This window comes from Myxine glutinosa, chromosome 7 (genome assembly GCF_964187855.1).
Source record: "Myxine glutinosa chromosome 7, kmMyxGlut1.1, whole genome shotgun sequence".
Lineage (NCBI taxonomy): Eukaryota > Metazoa > Chordata > Myxini > Myxiniformes > Myxinidae > Myxine > Myxine glutinosa.
Genome location: NC_136267.1, coordinates 121,878,787 through 121,894,995, shown reverse-complemented (window position 1 = coordinate 121,894,995; position 16,209 = coordinate 121,878,787). Strand labels below are relative to the sequence as shown.

The 16,209-nt window shown below is 43.2% G+C and overlaps 1 protein-coding gene across 4 annotated transcripts in view; it reads left to right on the top strand.

Moving 5' to 3' along the window:
• The window catches only part of NADSYN1 (NAD synthetase 1), an 83,300-nt gene that overhangs the window by 46,897 nt on the left and 20,194 nt on the right, over positions 1-16,209 (top strand). For 3 of the 4 annotated variants that reach the window (XM_068122849.2, XM_068122852.2, XM_068122850.2), the window contains exons 7-16: positions 3,955-4,006; positions 6,166-6,254; positions 6,366-6,483; positions 6,699-6,830; positions 8,392-8,466; positions 8,603-8,724; positions 8,820-8,868; positions 10,040-10,142; positions 10,260-10,428; positions 13,093-13,228. In XM_068122849.2, the coding sequence (XP_067978950.2) occupies positions 3,955-4,006; positions 6,166-6,254; positions 6,366-6,483; positions 6,699-6,830; positions 8,392-8,466; positions 8,603-8,724; positions 8,820-8,868; positions 10,040-10,142; positions 10,260-10,428; positions 13,093-13,228 (1,045 nt within the window). Of the gene's footprint in view, positions 1-3,954; positions 4,007-6,165; positions 6,255-6,365; positions 6,484-6,698; positions 6,831-8,391; positions 8,467-8,602; positions 8,725-8,796; positions 8,869-10,039; positions 10,143-10,259; positions 10,429-13,092; positions 13,229-16,209 lie in introns of all 4 variants that reach the window. The other variant, XM_078782232.1, reaches the window with a different exon arrangement.

The window sequence follows — 16,209 nt, the reverse complement described above, 5'->3', positions numbered from 1 at the left end:
CCTCTATTCGTTTTTTTTTTTTCTTCAAAATTTGGTCGGGCCTCGAATCCCACTCCTGACACCAATTGTTACAGACACGACTTTGATGTTAAGGTGGGCCGAGCGGAATGGCCGTCGTGTCCGCACAAATTACCCGATTGTACTCGAACGTCGACGAAGCCGCGCTACGCTGGCTCAATAGGAAAGAGAAGACACCCGGCTGGGTCATAATGACACAATACGACACCAGGGGTTCAGCTCTCAAGACCTCCGGAGGAGGCCATATTCGTGCGGAAGGTCAGATTACAGGGACGAGAGGTACATCATAGGAAGACAGGCACTCAGACACAACCCTATACCATTCCCGACAGACCACAGAGAAACAGGACAAAAACTGACTCACACGGGGACCGATGACAAGGAAAGCGGGCACTCGATGGCCAGCACAAGGTGCACCCTGTGCTCAGGGACAGGATGGCGCGGCCCAAAAGATGCAGGAGGTCTCTCAGCGCTCGAGGTGGCGCCCTGTCGTCTCAAGCTGGGGGCGCATCTTACGTCACATCCGGCGCGTGGCCGCGTATATCCGGCGGGGAGTGACACGCCCTCGGCTCGTTAGCTCCGCCTCGTGGAATCGGCACGTTGCTTCTCATTGGGTGCGTGCGGGGGGGGTTACTGGCTCCGCCCCCGACGAGGAGCTGACAGCCAGCCCCTTCGGGGTAACCCCGTGGAGCGCATGGTCTGGAGCTAATCGAGCCGGTGTGAGGACGCATCCTCCCCCGCTCCGCCGCCATCCCCTCTGTTGTTGTTGTAATTGTTGTGGTAGTTGTTGTTATTGTTGTTGTTTGGGGAAGAAGATGGGAGGAGGTATGGGAAAGGTCCTAAACTCACTACTGATGCCATATAATCACATTCTGGTGCAACGAAGAGTCATAATTAATGGAAACGAGGCCTTAACTGACATAGATTAAGAATAACTAGGAAGATGTCCGAAAGTTGTCTACGTGTGGTGCGGTGGACCTGGGCACGACATTTAATGGGGGAATAAGGGGAAGGTCGGCTCTACTGATTGTTATTTACATGCAATGGGACTAGGGAATGGGGGACTGGGGAAAGTTGGGGAGTATTGGAGAAAATAGGGGAATATTTACAAGCGGATATGGAGGCCAAATTCCATATTCGCAACAATATATATATATATATATATATATATATATATATATATATATATATATATATATATATATACATATATACATACATACATATATACATACATACATATATACTAGCAGAAGTACCCGGCATTGCCGGGCGGGGGAGGGGAGGGGAGGGGGAACGGGACGGGAGGGGAACCGGAGGGAGGGGAGGAGAGGGTGGGGAGGGGAGAAGAGGGGGGGCGAGGGGAGAAGAGGGCGGAGGGGGGGAGGTGGTGGGAGGGGGGGAGGGTTGGGGGGGAGGTGGGAGGGGGGGGAGGGGGGAGGGGAGGGGGGGGAGGGGGAGGGTGGAGGATTTGTTTATGGCAAATGCTCTGCCACCTGCTCAGATTCCGTGTATAATATTCCTCGTTGAAATGCGCTGAGGTAAATATGAATAAAAAATATGGATCTCATAAAGATGAAAGGAAAAAAAACCTATGTGGTGTGAATGGCAATGTTCCTCGCTGAAATGTGAAAAAATGCAATCGCTTTTCGCTCTGAAATACGTGCGAACGCGTAACTGAGTTTATGGCGGCAAGGAACATCACGTGATCGCTCTGAGTGAATCAGCTCGCTGCTCTGCCACCGCCTCAGATTCCGTGCATAATATTCCTCGCTGAAATGCGCTGAGGTAAAAATATGGTAAAAAAATATTATGAAATAATTTTTTTTAGGTCGGCCATGTTCTTCCCAGGCTCAATGGCCATGTCTATGCCACAAATCAAGTACGTGAGCGAGTCGGGCGCACTGAATTGAAAATATATAGAACGCTCATACTCCGTGAAAAGTGAAGCCGCCGTGTCACCATCTTGGTTAGCATGACTCAACCAACTCGCTTCGCGGATCTCATTTGATTTGAACGTGTGAATTACGTGCGAACGCGTAACTGTGAGTTTATGGCGGCAAGGAACATCACGTGATCACTCTGAGCGAATCAGCACGCTGCTCTGCCACCTGCTCAGATTCCGTGTATAATATTCCTCGCTGAAATGCGCTGAGGTAAATATGAATAAAAAATATGGATCTCGTAAAGATGAAAGAAAAAAAACCTATGTGGTGTGAATGGCAATGTTCCTCGCTGAAATGTGAAAAAACGCAATCGCTTTTTGCTCTGAAATACGTGCGAACGCGTAACTGAGTTTATGGCGGCAAGGAACATCACGTGATCGCTCTGAGCGAATCAGCGCGCTGCTCTGCCACCGCCTCAGATTCCGTGCATAATATTCCTCGCTGAAATGCGCTGAGGTAAAAATATGGTAAAAAAATATTATGAAATAATTTTTTTTAGGTCGGCCATGTTCTTCCCAGGCTCAATGGCCATGTCTATGCCAAATATCAAGCACATGAGCCTCTCCGTTTAGGAGTCTATCGGTAACATTACACACACACACACAAACTGTGTTTTATATATATAGATACATACATACATACATACATACATACATACATACATACATACATACATACAGTATATGAGAACCTGACTGATGCTCGCATTTTCAAATCCTCCCTGCCCAAACTACTGCAGGAAATCCCGTTTTTTGTGTTCATTCTGGGAATATGATTGACCGGGTGAGGTTCAATGGTTTTGAGTTTTGCTGCCCGTATTGCAGTATTGACCTTGACGTAAACCGTTTTTGGTTCACGAGTTATCAAGTGACCACTATATTCGTCATGTGTGTGCGTCTGTCTGTGTGTGCGTCTGTCTGTGTGTCTGTCTGTCCGCAGCATAACTACCCGATGATGTCATCTGATCTTGATGAAACTTGGGTGGGAGGTTGATATCATGATCTAGTTGTGTCTTGCCTAGAGTGGGTGTATTGCGTCCATTGTGGGCGGAGCCACGCCCGAAAAAGATGTCTTTTTAGGGGGTAATCGAGTTCAAGCTACATCTTCTCCGAGGGATTTGGTGGAATCTGACAGGGGCTTCGATATTTGGTTAGGCCAATGTCATGTGTCTAGCCCCACGGAACTCGTTTTTTTTTTTTCGTTTTTTTTTCGTTTTTTTTTTTCACTTCATTTTTCACCGAATTTTCGGTATTGTGTAGCTAACTAACCTCATAACTGATTATACATTATTTTCTATCTCATTTCAAGGTCAGTAACCTTCGTTTTGACATTTCCGGGCCTGGCCTGTCCGCGCCTGTTTCGGTTATAGTCCGTCCTTTGTCATTGAATACCGCTCGCTCGTGAACCATCGTCGTCTCCTGACTTGTTATATTTAAATTGGTGCTTTTGCTCAGAACCGAATAATCTCCTTTTGAAAAGAGCTTTCGTTTGACACCCGAATCACCTCCAAGTGACAATTTGAACCTGACATGCAGCCTTCTGAACTTCCAAAGTCATGCAAAAGCTCAAAAGTTCCAGCCTCTTGGTAAGGATTCTGTCACTGTGAGAAGGCTTGCTGTGAGTGGCCTAGAAACCCTCCAACGCCTGAGAAAATTTCTAGTGTCACCATATTGAAAAATTTCCGACCTTCAAAATATATTAAATTTACTGTATTGCCCTCAACAACCTCGCACCTTTGCCTTATAAAATGGAGCTACTTCCTTCAACACCCTTGGATTCAAAATGCAAACCTCCTTGGCAGACAATCAAACGGAGTTATGTCTTTGTTCCATGTACTTTTGCATTGGAATATGTTGTTTATCCCGATTACAATTATAAAACTACTCGATCAATTTCTTATGTCGTGATTTTAATTTGGCAGGAAAATCTCAAAGTAATTGCTTTGACAAGCTTTACGATTATGCTTTGGCATTGTCTTATTTTTCCTCAGGGAAGTGGAGGACTTTATTCTACCTAAAGAAATTCAGGATATCACTGGGCAGGTGAGAAATAGTATATCTGACTCGTTGCTTTTTGTGTCTTTCAAGTTGATCCACGTAGTGTGCGGTTTTTGCCCCCATTAATCCCCCTACCCCAAGGTCACCTTCTAGTTTTTCCTTCCTGAGAGTTTGCTTCTGTTGCTTTGCTTCAGGCGTGGTGTTCAAGTTTGCTTCAAGCTTGGTGTTGGCTTTGTGGTTAGGGTGCTGGTTTGGGATCCTAGGATCCTGAGTTTGAATCCCGGTCGATCGTTGAATTAACGCCAGGGGGGTTGACTCAGCCTGTCATCCTTCCGAGGTCGGCTAATTGAGTACCAGCTTTCTGGGATGAATGTGCCGGTGTGGACACTGATTTAGAATAGGTACCCCGTATCCCTGCATGTCGTAAGAGGCGACTAAAGGGTTGGTGTTTTAGGAAGGGCATCCGGCTATAAAAAACATTGCCTTAAAAAGGGAACCATGATTATTGTCATGGGGCCTGCTTTAGCAGGGAAAATGGCCTTAAAAATTTTTTTTTTTTTTTAGAGTTTGCTTCTGTATCCAACTTGTTCACTCCGTGCGTCCTCATTCCTACCCACACCGATTATTTGTCTCCCTCTATTTTATCCTTCAACCCTGCTGTTGGCAATTCCCCCCTCTTTCTCTTGTTCCTTTTGATTTGTTGCATCATGATCCGTTCACTGTTCTCGCTCTTCCATGAGCTTTGACCTTGTATACAAAAAAATCTAATTGGGATGACTACACATCCTCTGCATATTATTTTCATTTGCACAGGGTCTAAGGCTCCTTGAGGAGCTGAAACACAAACCATGCACAAGCAAAGGCAGACAAATGCATGAGACTACACCAGACGACCTCAGATAAACAGCTAAGCTTTGGGGAAGTGACATAACTTCCTGATGCACTCTGAGTACCGGTGCATCATCTTTATAAAGTCTCTTTTTCTCTCCCTACTTATAGTCGGGCAATTGAGGAGGAATTTCCTCCTCCCAACATAGGCTAACCCATGGTGTTTGTCCATGCTCGCTTTTTAAATGCTGAGTATCAATCAAGGAAGCAGCATGCACCATGAAAACGCATGCACCAGGAAAAAGTCATTGGTATGGCTTGGTTATGGTCAGAATTGAACCGCCGATCTCCCAGACTCGGAATGGCATTCGGTGGAGTGCATACCTCCACCAGGCTGAACAGCTTACGTTTTGTATCCCATTTGATAGACCGGATCTGGATTCGGACCTTAACCAAAATATAATTGGCTTGTTCTTGTCATCTAATCAAATCTTCCAGCAAGTTTTGTCACAATCCATCCACAACCTTTTGAAATTTCATCCTATATATCGTTTTGCCCCATCTCTCAATGGTGAAGAATCACTTAAGGAATTTGAAGAAACTCTCGTATCCGGATCCGGATCCAGATCTTCACTGAAATGGAATCGATTCGTCCTTGTCACACACCCAACATGTCCACCAAGTTTCATCCAAATCCACCCATAACTTTTTGAGATATCATGCTATGTATCATTTTTGGGTCCATCTCTCAATGGTGAAGAATCACTTAGGACATTCTAGTATCCAGATCTGGATCCGGATATTCACCAAAATCTAATCAATTCGTTCTTGTTACACACCCAAACTTATCCACCAAATTTCATCCGAATCTGTCCACAACTTTTTGAGATATCTTGTTCACAGACAGACAGACAGACAGGGTTGAAAACATAACCTCCATCAACCTTCGGTGGCGGAGCTAATGACAAATGACTGTCTTTCTTTTTTCACTGTTTTTAAAAAGTGTAAAGTTTCCATGCAGATCTCTCTCCATGTGAACCTGGCCTTTACATGACACTACCATGTGGGTCACCACTGGGTCCATGAACCTATGGCTTTTACAACATCATGTGGGTCTCACCAGAACAGGAGTATATTATTCCATCATTATAAAAACAGTCAATCCTGATCCTACCATGGGATGTAAATATCCTACCATGGGATCCTACATATATGACAATATATAATATGTAAAAGGGTGTTCATGTGATGGAATATCATCAGCAAAACTAAACTAAAAGCAGGAAATTATTTATCTTTACTTTTGTTAGCAAATAAACATTTTCAGTGGGAATGTCACGTATACATTGAATACAATGTCTGGCAAATGTTCGCAGGTCCATGTGCTGTTTGGAGACGCCGTGATCGCCACGCAAGAGACATGTTTTGGCACCGAGATGTGTGAGGAGTTGTGGACGCCAGACAGGTGCAGTTCACCATGCTAGCAATTTAGAGTAATAATTACATAATTCGTCCCTTTAGTTTAGTAGAAGATTATCTTTCTTGCATCCCTATGATATATTTTCATTTTCTGCAGCCCTCACGTACACATGGGCCTGGATGGCATTGAGATTTTCACCAACAGCTCCGCCAGTCACTATGCGCTCCGCAAGGCTCAATCCCGTGAAGAACGTGTGTGCTATGCCACGGCCAAGGTTAGATCCTCACCTATTCCCACTTCATTCTTTGCTATTCCTGACGGCCGGAGGTCAACATGTCGTGGTTCAGTACGAGATCCATGTCTGTTAATTATAACTGTTCTTTCATTCTTTGTGGCACTATTATATGAACATGGGGGAGGACAGAAGAGCAAGTTGTACCGATACAAATTTGACCATCGATTCTGCCTTCGTGTCTACAATGCCTGCAGAGCGGAGGGGTGTATCTGTTCTCCAACTTGCGTGGCTGTGATGGGGAGCGAACGTACTATGACGGTGGCGCCATGGTGGCTGTAAATGGAGAACTCCTCGCCCATGGAGCGCAATTTGCACTTACCGATGTGGTGAGCCTGAAATCTCATATTCATAGCCATCCCAACTGGCTGAAATTGGGGGTTCAAATGGGGCCTTATGCTATTCTGAACCACACATTTGAGGTTGCTGTGAAACAAAATCTACATATTACCTACACAAAAGCAGAACCCCATCCTCCCCATTGTCCCTATATAATACTAGCCAATGTACCCGTCCCCAGTGACGGGAAAAGCAAGCAAAAATACCTGTCCCCAGTGACGGGAAAAGTTTTAGTTAGTCTATCAATTTAAATTATTTCATGGACTTTAAAAAGGTAAATTATGTTGCACTAAAGAAACAGTTAAACTGCCGAAATCTCGGCTCTCTGCTCACCTTCACTCTTTCATTCCTCTTTTCTCCCGCCTCTGGAACAAACTCCCACACTCCCTTCAATCCCACTCCTCCCTCCAGGTCTTTAAAACAGCTGTTCACCACCATCTCTTATCTTCCCCCATCCAAAACCTTGATCTTTTCTACCCCCACTAATTCACCCCAGATCCACCTTGTTTGAAATTCCAACTTCTTTCCTGGACGTCCTGGCAGTGTCCATATGTTTATACCTCTCCCACCCCCCCCCCCCCCTTCTCATGCCTCCCCCCCAAAGCCCTCTCCCTCCCACAGATCTCTCGATGTCTCCATGTCTCTCGGTCCCTGCTCTCAAATGTTGTGTTTGTGTCCTTCCCCCTCTCTCCCCATCTTGTCTACCGCTCCCGATGTTATTTGTTTTATGTGTCTGTTTGTCTTTCTGTGTGATTAATGTTCGCTCTTTACGAGCCTCGATCTTGTATACAAAAAAAAAAAAAAAAAAAAATACTGCCATTTTCTATTTGAGACCAATTGGTCGTCCTGTTTACCAAAAATTGCCAAAAGACCAATGGGTCATTTACGTGCTGTTTGCTGTATTGGTCACTTTGGCCTGGTTGCATAAAGCATATTTAAGGAAAGATTTGAGGATTTACTTAAATATTTCCCTAAGTTTCCCCTTAAGGACACCATTAATTTGCGGATGATTGCATATTTGAATATTGCTTAAGTTTTTCCTTAAAACCTTCTTTAAACTCAAAGAAGCACAGCCCTCCACCTTGCCACCCTCCCTCCCCCCCCCCCCCCATCCTTAAACACCAACCTTTGAGTTTCCAAAATGCACTCTTCATGAAAATTGGTCATGAAGAGAACGATTATTGCAGCGCGACACTATGGGTTGATTGAATGATACTTCCGCAATTGAGAAATGATTCTACATTGCGAAATACACTCTGAGTGGCAGAACAGTGACTTGGATAACATTTTCACTATTTCATGACATCCAGAATATTTTGGTTGTAGTTTTGCACTCGGATTTCACTTTCATAATTTCACACTTTCACCATTCTTGAAAAGCTTCAAACATTTACTTCACACATTAACACATTTACAATAAAATGCTCAATGAGAATCTAATGAATTTTATACAAGAATCATTTTTAAACATTTTGTAACACCAGCAAAGAAATGGTTATTGGGTGACAGAGGTCACCAAATATATGCCTTGTCTGATTTAATTTGATTCAGGAGGTTGTGGTGGCCACAGTTGACTTGGATGAGGTCCGGAGCTACCGAAGTAACATCACATCTCGTAACAGTGCTGTGAGTGTCCATTATCTTGCTAATTACTGTTTAGAAAATCTCTTCCTTTTGACTTGTGATGATTTGGGTTCTCGAGCAACTTTGTAACGGTAAAGGTTTCTGTAAAAAAATAATTCATAACTGATTGCGGTCATAGGCGATTCGGGCTTGCGTCTATCAGCGCGTCACTGTGGACTTCTCGGTAGCTACAGACTGCAGCCTCGCCCAGATTTCCACACCAATAAAATGGATTCAACCATCACCGGCTGTGGAAATCAGGTAACGCTGTCTGGATGTCTCGCAGCTGGTGCTTTGTTAATGGGATTGCAACTTATAATCCATGCCATTCAGTTATCTCTGGACCTTTGTTTCAGTCTTGGGCCAGCGTGTTGGCTGTGGGATTACCTCCGTCGAAGCAACCAGGTAATTGATTTGCCAGATCATCATTCAGGTTAGTAATTGCAGTGTCAATTAACAGATGCCTTTCTCAACATTTGGGAAGAGCTAATTTCTGATCGCAAAGCTTGGATTATTTAGTCAAAGTTACTTGTGTATCTGGAAGATTGAAGCTTTTTTCCAACTTTGTGGTACAAGCTCCAATCAACAACAACAACAACAGGCATTTTAAGGTCATTTTCCCTGCAAGAGCGGGAGTTAGCCTTGCGGTCCCCATGACAATCTTCTCCATTCTGCCCTATTTTCTACATCTCCCCTTGTTAACCCCCTTGCCCGCATTTCCTCTTCCACCACCTTCAGCCAAGTCTTTCTCGGTCTTCCCCGTCCTCTACTGCCTTCTACATTCTTTCATTTCCATCATTCTTCTCAACCAGTCATTTTCATCCTTCCTCAACACATGACCAAACCATCCCAACCAGTTTCTCTTCACAGCATCCATCACAGGCTCTATTCCCATCATCTTTCGCAATTTATCATTTGTCTTCCTCTCTCTCAACGATACTCCACAAATCCACCGAACCATTCGCATTTCCACCCTTTCCAGCCTTCGTTGCTGCTCTACATTCATTACCCATGTCTCGCTCCCATAAATCATAACACTTCTCACACATGCAGCATACACCTTTCCCTTCACCTACAACGACACTCCCCTCCTCGTCAGCATGCCACTCAGTTCCCGAAACTTCTTCCATGCACATCTCACTCTAGCAACCGTTGCCGAGTCTGATCCACCTTCTCCATTCAGCATGTCTCCTAGGTAGCTAAATGTTTTCTGTTTTCACACCTTCCAGCTTCACGCCATCTCCAAGATCCAACTCAACATTTCCTCCATCTGCAGCTCCCTCTGTGCACACCTTACATTTGAATGTAGCTGCCACACTGGTTAATGACCCTCTCGGACCACTACATTTTTGATGAACCCACTCAGCGCACATTGTACATTGAATGGAGTTCACTCCGACACCCTTCCTGCACACAGCACACGGCCACTTCCACACGGTACAAGCTCCAATCGATACATTGATATTGTGCGTGTGCCTTACTTGTGGAGGACTAGGACTTGAGTTATCTGAGCGATTCGATTTTTGCTTTGTGGGCTCGTCATGTACCAATGGGCCTGTAATAACATCTATTCTAGGCCGGTTTCTTTCTCCCACTGAGTGGCGGTGTTGATTCGGCATCTACAGCCTGTGTGGTGTTCTCTATGTGCCATCTCGTTTGTACGGCTGTTCTTGCAGGAGGTCAGTGTTTTATTTATCATCATTCCACTGCCTGTGAGCCCCTTCCACATCGCCATGTTGTTTCCTCTTTTAAGCTTCTCATCAGTCCTCCATATATCATCCACCCATCCCTGCCAGACACACAAGTGCTGGCTGATGTCCGCCGCATAGTGTCTGAAGAAACATTCACACCGTGTGAACCACAAGACCTCTGTAACCGAATCTTTACCACATGCTACCTTGGTGGTGATAATTCTTCCCGTGAGACCCGGAAACGAGCCTCAGACCTGGCTCGCCAGATTGGGAGGTGGGAGAGCTGAGCCGAGTCTGAGAGACAGAAAGGAGCCTTTTACATGATACTGTGCTTTACCATACACACCTGACCATGCCCAGCTTTGGTTTCTGGTTACTTGTTGAACATTTACTTAGTCACGTACAGTGCCTTCACACAGTATTCAGACACTTTGACATTTTCACATTTTGTTGTGTTACAGCCTGAATTTAAAATGGATTAAGTTGAGGTTTTTTTTTGTCACTGGTTGACATATAATACCCCATATCAAAGTGGATTTTTTTTACTTTTCGAATTTTTTACAAAATAATTAAAAATGAAAAGCTGAAATGTCATGAGTCAATAAGTATTCAACCCCTTTGCTATGACACTCTACAATCTACATTGAGCTCAGGTGCATCCAATTTCCTTTGATAATCCTTGAGACATCTCTACAACTTCATTGGAGTCCACCTGTGGCCATGATTTAAAAATATTGGACATTATTCAATTGATTGGACATGATTTAGAAAGAAAAACACCTTTCTATACAAGGTCCCACAGTTGACAGTGCATTTCAGAGCAGAAACTCGACCAAGAAGTACAAGGAACCATCTGTAGATCTCTGAGATAGAATTGTGAGGATGCATAGATTTGGGGAAGGGTATAAATGTCTCGAGTGTTGAAAGTTTCCAAGGGCACAGTGAGCTCCATCATTAGGAAATGGAAAGAATATGGAACTACCCAGACTCTTCCTAGAGCTGGCCGTCTGACCAAACTCAGCATCTGGGCAAGGACCTTGGTCAGGGAGGTGACCAGGAACCCAATGACCACTCAGACAGAACTAAAGAGCTCCTTGGCTGAGATGGGAGAGCCTGTTGGAAGGACAACAGTCTCTGCAGCACTTCACAAATCTAAGCTTTATGGGAGAGTGGCCAGATAGAAGCCACTCCTAAGAAAAAGGCACATGTCAGCATGCCTTGGGATTGCAAAAAGACACGTGATAGAACATGAGGTAAAATATTCTGTGGTTTGATGAGAGGAATATTGAACTCTTTGGCCTGATTGCAAAGCGCTAAGTCTGGTGGAAACCGAGCACAGCTCATCACCAATCTAACACCACACCTACCGTGAAGCATGGTGGCGGCATCATCATGCAATGGGGATGATTTTCAGTGGCAGGGACCGGGAGACTTGTAAGGATAGAGGGAACAATGATTGGAGCCATATACAGGCAAATCCTTAAGGAGATCCTCCTTCAGTGTGCAAAAGACCTTAGTTTGCGGCAAAGATTTACGTTCCACCAGGCCAATGACCCCAAGCATAAAGCCAAAGCAACACTGGAATGGCTTCAGAACAAGAATGTGAAAGTCTTTGAGTGGCCCAGCCAACACCCAGACTTGAATCACATTGATAATCTGTGGAAAGACCTGAAGCTTGCTGTTCACCGATGCTCCCCATCTAACTTGACAGAGCTTGAGCAAGTCTGCAAGGAAGAATGTCAGAAACTTTCCAAATCCAGATGTACAATGCTGATGCAGACATACCCAAGAAGACTTGAATCTGTAAACGCTGCCAAAGGCGCTTCTACAAAGTATTGACTTGGGGTTGAATACTTATGTAGATCAGATATTTCTGTATTTCGTTTTTAATTGTTTTGTAAAACTTTCTAAAAGAATTCCACTTTTACATTATCTGGTATTGTGTGTCGATCAGTAACAAAAAATCTCAATTAATTTTTTTTTAAATTCAGGCTGTAACACAACAAAATGTGAAAAAAGTCCAAGGATGTGAATACTTTCTGAAGGCACTGTACATGGTGTGATTCTTGTATCAATTAAAATGCGTTTTAACATATGGTGTTTTCACTGGTAGTTTTTACCCCTTAACTATAAATTTGGATGTATTTGTGCTTTGGAATTGGAGTGTGACGCTGGCATTGGAAAACTCTACTGCCCCTTGCTGCTTATTGTTACTGCTGCTTATTATGCTTACCACAGAAGTAAATTGCAGTGTTGTGGGATTTTAACACATAAGCTCTACCTGTACCCCACATCGACTTAAAACGGCATTCTCCAGTCAGTGAAGTAATCACATGAACTTTTCCCCATTATGTCTTGGTATCAACTGGCATTAGCACCAAACATGGTAGACAGTAAAAAAAAAGAAAAAAAAAAGGAGTGTGCAAGTAGGTTAAAACATTGTCTTGTGACTCACCTACATACCTGTTGTGTTGTCAGTGTGACTGATGGAAGTGATATATTGGATGATGCTGGATGGTGCTTTCATTTTCAGTACCATCAGTCACCACATGATGCTATCAAAGCTTAATATGAAGAGGAATCACTCGCCCTTGTGCTCAAATGCACTGAACATTGTTCAAATGCGTTACAAAACAAATCGTAAAGGTGCTTACCGAACAGCACCACTTCAGCACCACTTTCTTGCTTGCTATCCAAAATACTCGTACAATCCACATGAACCATAATGTTCACAGTAAGACGAGGATGAAGTGATGTTTGATATCAGATCACATTGACTTTCACCTTTCGGCTCAATTTGGCCTGTAAACTAGGATCGGGAATGCTGTTTACTCCAAGCTGCGTAACTCTAGTGAGTCTAGTGTAAAAGGCCCCCAAAGGGTCTACTTTTGCTGTTAGGCTCGATGTTTTTTTGAGTGACATTTGCCCTCCTTTGCAGCTACCACATGGATGTGGACATTCAGGCAGGCGTATCGACTTTGCTGGGGATCTTCAGTTTTGTGACCGGGAAATCTCCACAATTTGAAGCACATGGAGGGAGCAGACGTGAGAACCAAGCCCTGCAGAATATTCAGGTAGAAAACATCACTCCTGCAGTTACACGTATCTCTGAAGTTATGCACACTGTGTTTAGACTTTTGTGAATTTTCGGATTCAGAATTTTCAGTATTTTGTGCAAAACATTCTAAAACAAGTAGAGCTACATTCAAAGTACACTGGTCCCATGCCAAATAAATAAATAACATATCCTCCAGCGAGCGACATTGCCGGGGCGCCTTCAGCACCCTGCGATGCAACCCACCATGCAGCACATGGATACGGAATTGGAAGGGAGCGATGTACAATAATTGATTGATGAATTGCTTACTTAAAATAAGTAAATAAATGAACAGATGTTTGGTACTACAAAACTTTAAAATACACGAAAACAAACACAACATAATACGATTAACCGAAGCTTTTCATGCTGTACTACTTAAGGTAAATCACAGCAAGAGAGCGAAAGAAGGAAGTGAAAGAGCATGCATATATATAAGCATGTCCATGTAAGATCGACACTGATTGGTTCATCAGTCATGATGTAATTGGTAATCCGAACACTCATTGGCTCATAGTTACCACGATCTCTGGCTCTGATTGGCTGGATAGGAGTTGAGAGCGATGACTCACCATCTGCACAAACCACCTTGGAGAGAGAGGGGATGGGGTTCTCAAAAGCCGAGGACTCACAATTTGCACACATACCATGGACAGGGGTCGGGGCAACACCTTTGATCTTTCCATATTGAAAGAGAAAAAGAGAATGTACAAATTCCTTTTGACGACACAATATAGGGTCCATGGAAAAGATGAAGGTTGCTTCCAACATACGTAGATGCAACCCAAAGGTTGGCTGATCGTATCAAACAGCATTTCCCTTGGTGATTCAAAGAAAGAACTTGGGAATTAGGACACAACCAGTGCGAGCATGTAGAAATGTTCAAGGACCATGAGCCATTTCTTCTTGTTCTTCTGCCATGGCACACCACTTGGTTGCCAACCCCATCTGTGCAGACAAGTACAACGCAGATATATTCAAGATATTGAGCTGAGGTCAGAGTATGTTACAGCCTGAAAAGCTTTGGTTAATCTTATGTCGTGTTTGTTTTCGTGTATTATAAATAAAAAGTAGTTGTAAATAAATTAATTTCTTAATAAATTGGCTAACAGCATACCTAAGCACCACTGTTTCATCTGAATCTGTAACTTTTAAAAAAAATAATGAATCAATTAGTTAATGGGAAAATTCAATAATTAATCGATTCAATGATTAATCAATAATATAAAAAAATATCCTTCATAGCCAAATCACTTGGTCGCTGTTGTGTCCAAATATCAGCTTCCTACCTCAAAAGGTGCCTGAGATATTGCCCCGATGGGAAATAAAATAAACAAGTAATTTATAAATGGATAAGAATTAAGTAATTAATCAATTCATTCATTAATCAAAAAATAAAAAATACTGTTTTTGCCAAAGCCAAAGCACTTGTTCACTATTGCACCCAAATTTCAGCTTCCGAAGCACAAAGGATGGCTGAGATATCGCCCGGACAACAAGAAAAATAATAAACAAACAAATTGAGTGAAAACTGAGTCCACCCTTTTGGCACACATCAACGTCGGGCGCCGAAAGCCTACGGCACATGGTGATGGCGTCGTGCAGTGCCTCGAGATTGAATAGGGAGGGAGGGGCGGTGTACAAAAAGTTATACAGTGCCTTCAGAAAGTATTCGCACCCCTTAACTGTTTTCACATTTTGTTGGTACAGCCTGAATTGAAAATGGATTGAATTGAGATATTTTGTCACTGATCTACACATAACACCCCATCATGTCAAAGTGGAATTTTATTTTTTGAAATGGTTAAAAATTAATTAAAAGTGAAATACAGAAATATCTATAAGTATTGAACCCCCCTCAGACAAAGGTCTTTTGCACTCTGAAGCAGGGTCTCCTAAAGGATTTGTATGTATTTGGCTCCATTCATCGTTTCCTGTGTCCTTACAAGTCTACCAGTCCCTGCCGCTGAAAAGCATCCCCATAGCATGATGCTACCACTACCATGCTTCATGGTAGGAATGATGTTAGATGGGTGATGAGCCGTGCTCTGTTTCTGTCAGACACATACCGCTTTGTATTCAGGCCAAAGAGTTCAATTTCCGTCTCACCAGCCCAATTAATCTTTTGTCTCATGCTCTCAGAGCATTTCATGTGCTTTTTTGCAAACTCTATGCGTGTTGTCATGTACCTTTTTCTCAGGAGTGGCTACCGCCTGGCCACTCTCCCATAAAGCCTAGATTTGTGAAGTGTTGCAGACACCGTTGTCCTTCCGGTAGGTTCTACAATCTCAGCCAAGGAACTTTGTAGTTCTATCAGAGTGGTGATTGGATTATTGGTCACCTCCCTGACCAAGGTCCTTCTTGCCCAGTTGCTCAGTTTGGCCTGCTGGCCAGCTCTAGGAAGGGTTTGGATAGTTCCATATTCTTTCCATTTCCAAATGATGGAGCTTACTGTGCTTTTGGGAACGTTCAACACTGGAAATTGTTTATACCATTCCCCAGATTTATGCCTCCTCACAATTCTATCTCGGAGTTCTACGGACAGTTCTTTGGACGTCATGGTAGAGTTTCTGCTCTGACATGCACTGTCAACTGTGGGACCTGGTATAGAAAGGTGTGTTTCTTTCTAAATCATGTCCAATCAATTGAATTGGCAACAGGTGGATTCCAATCCAGTTGTAGAGTTATCTCAAAGATGATCAAAGGAAATTAGATGCAACTGAGCTCAATTTGAAGTGTTATAGCAAAGGGGTTGAATACTTATTGACACAAGACATTTCAGCTTTTCATTTTTTATTATTTTGTGAACATTTCTATTAAAAATTCCACTTTGACATTATGGGGTATTATGTGTAGATCAGTGACACAAAATCTCAATTTAATCCATTTTAAATTCAGGCTGTAACACAACAAAATGTGAAAAAAGTCAAAGCTGTAACACTACAACATGTGAAAATT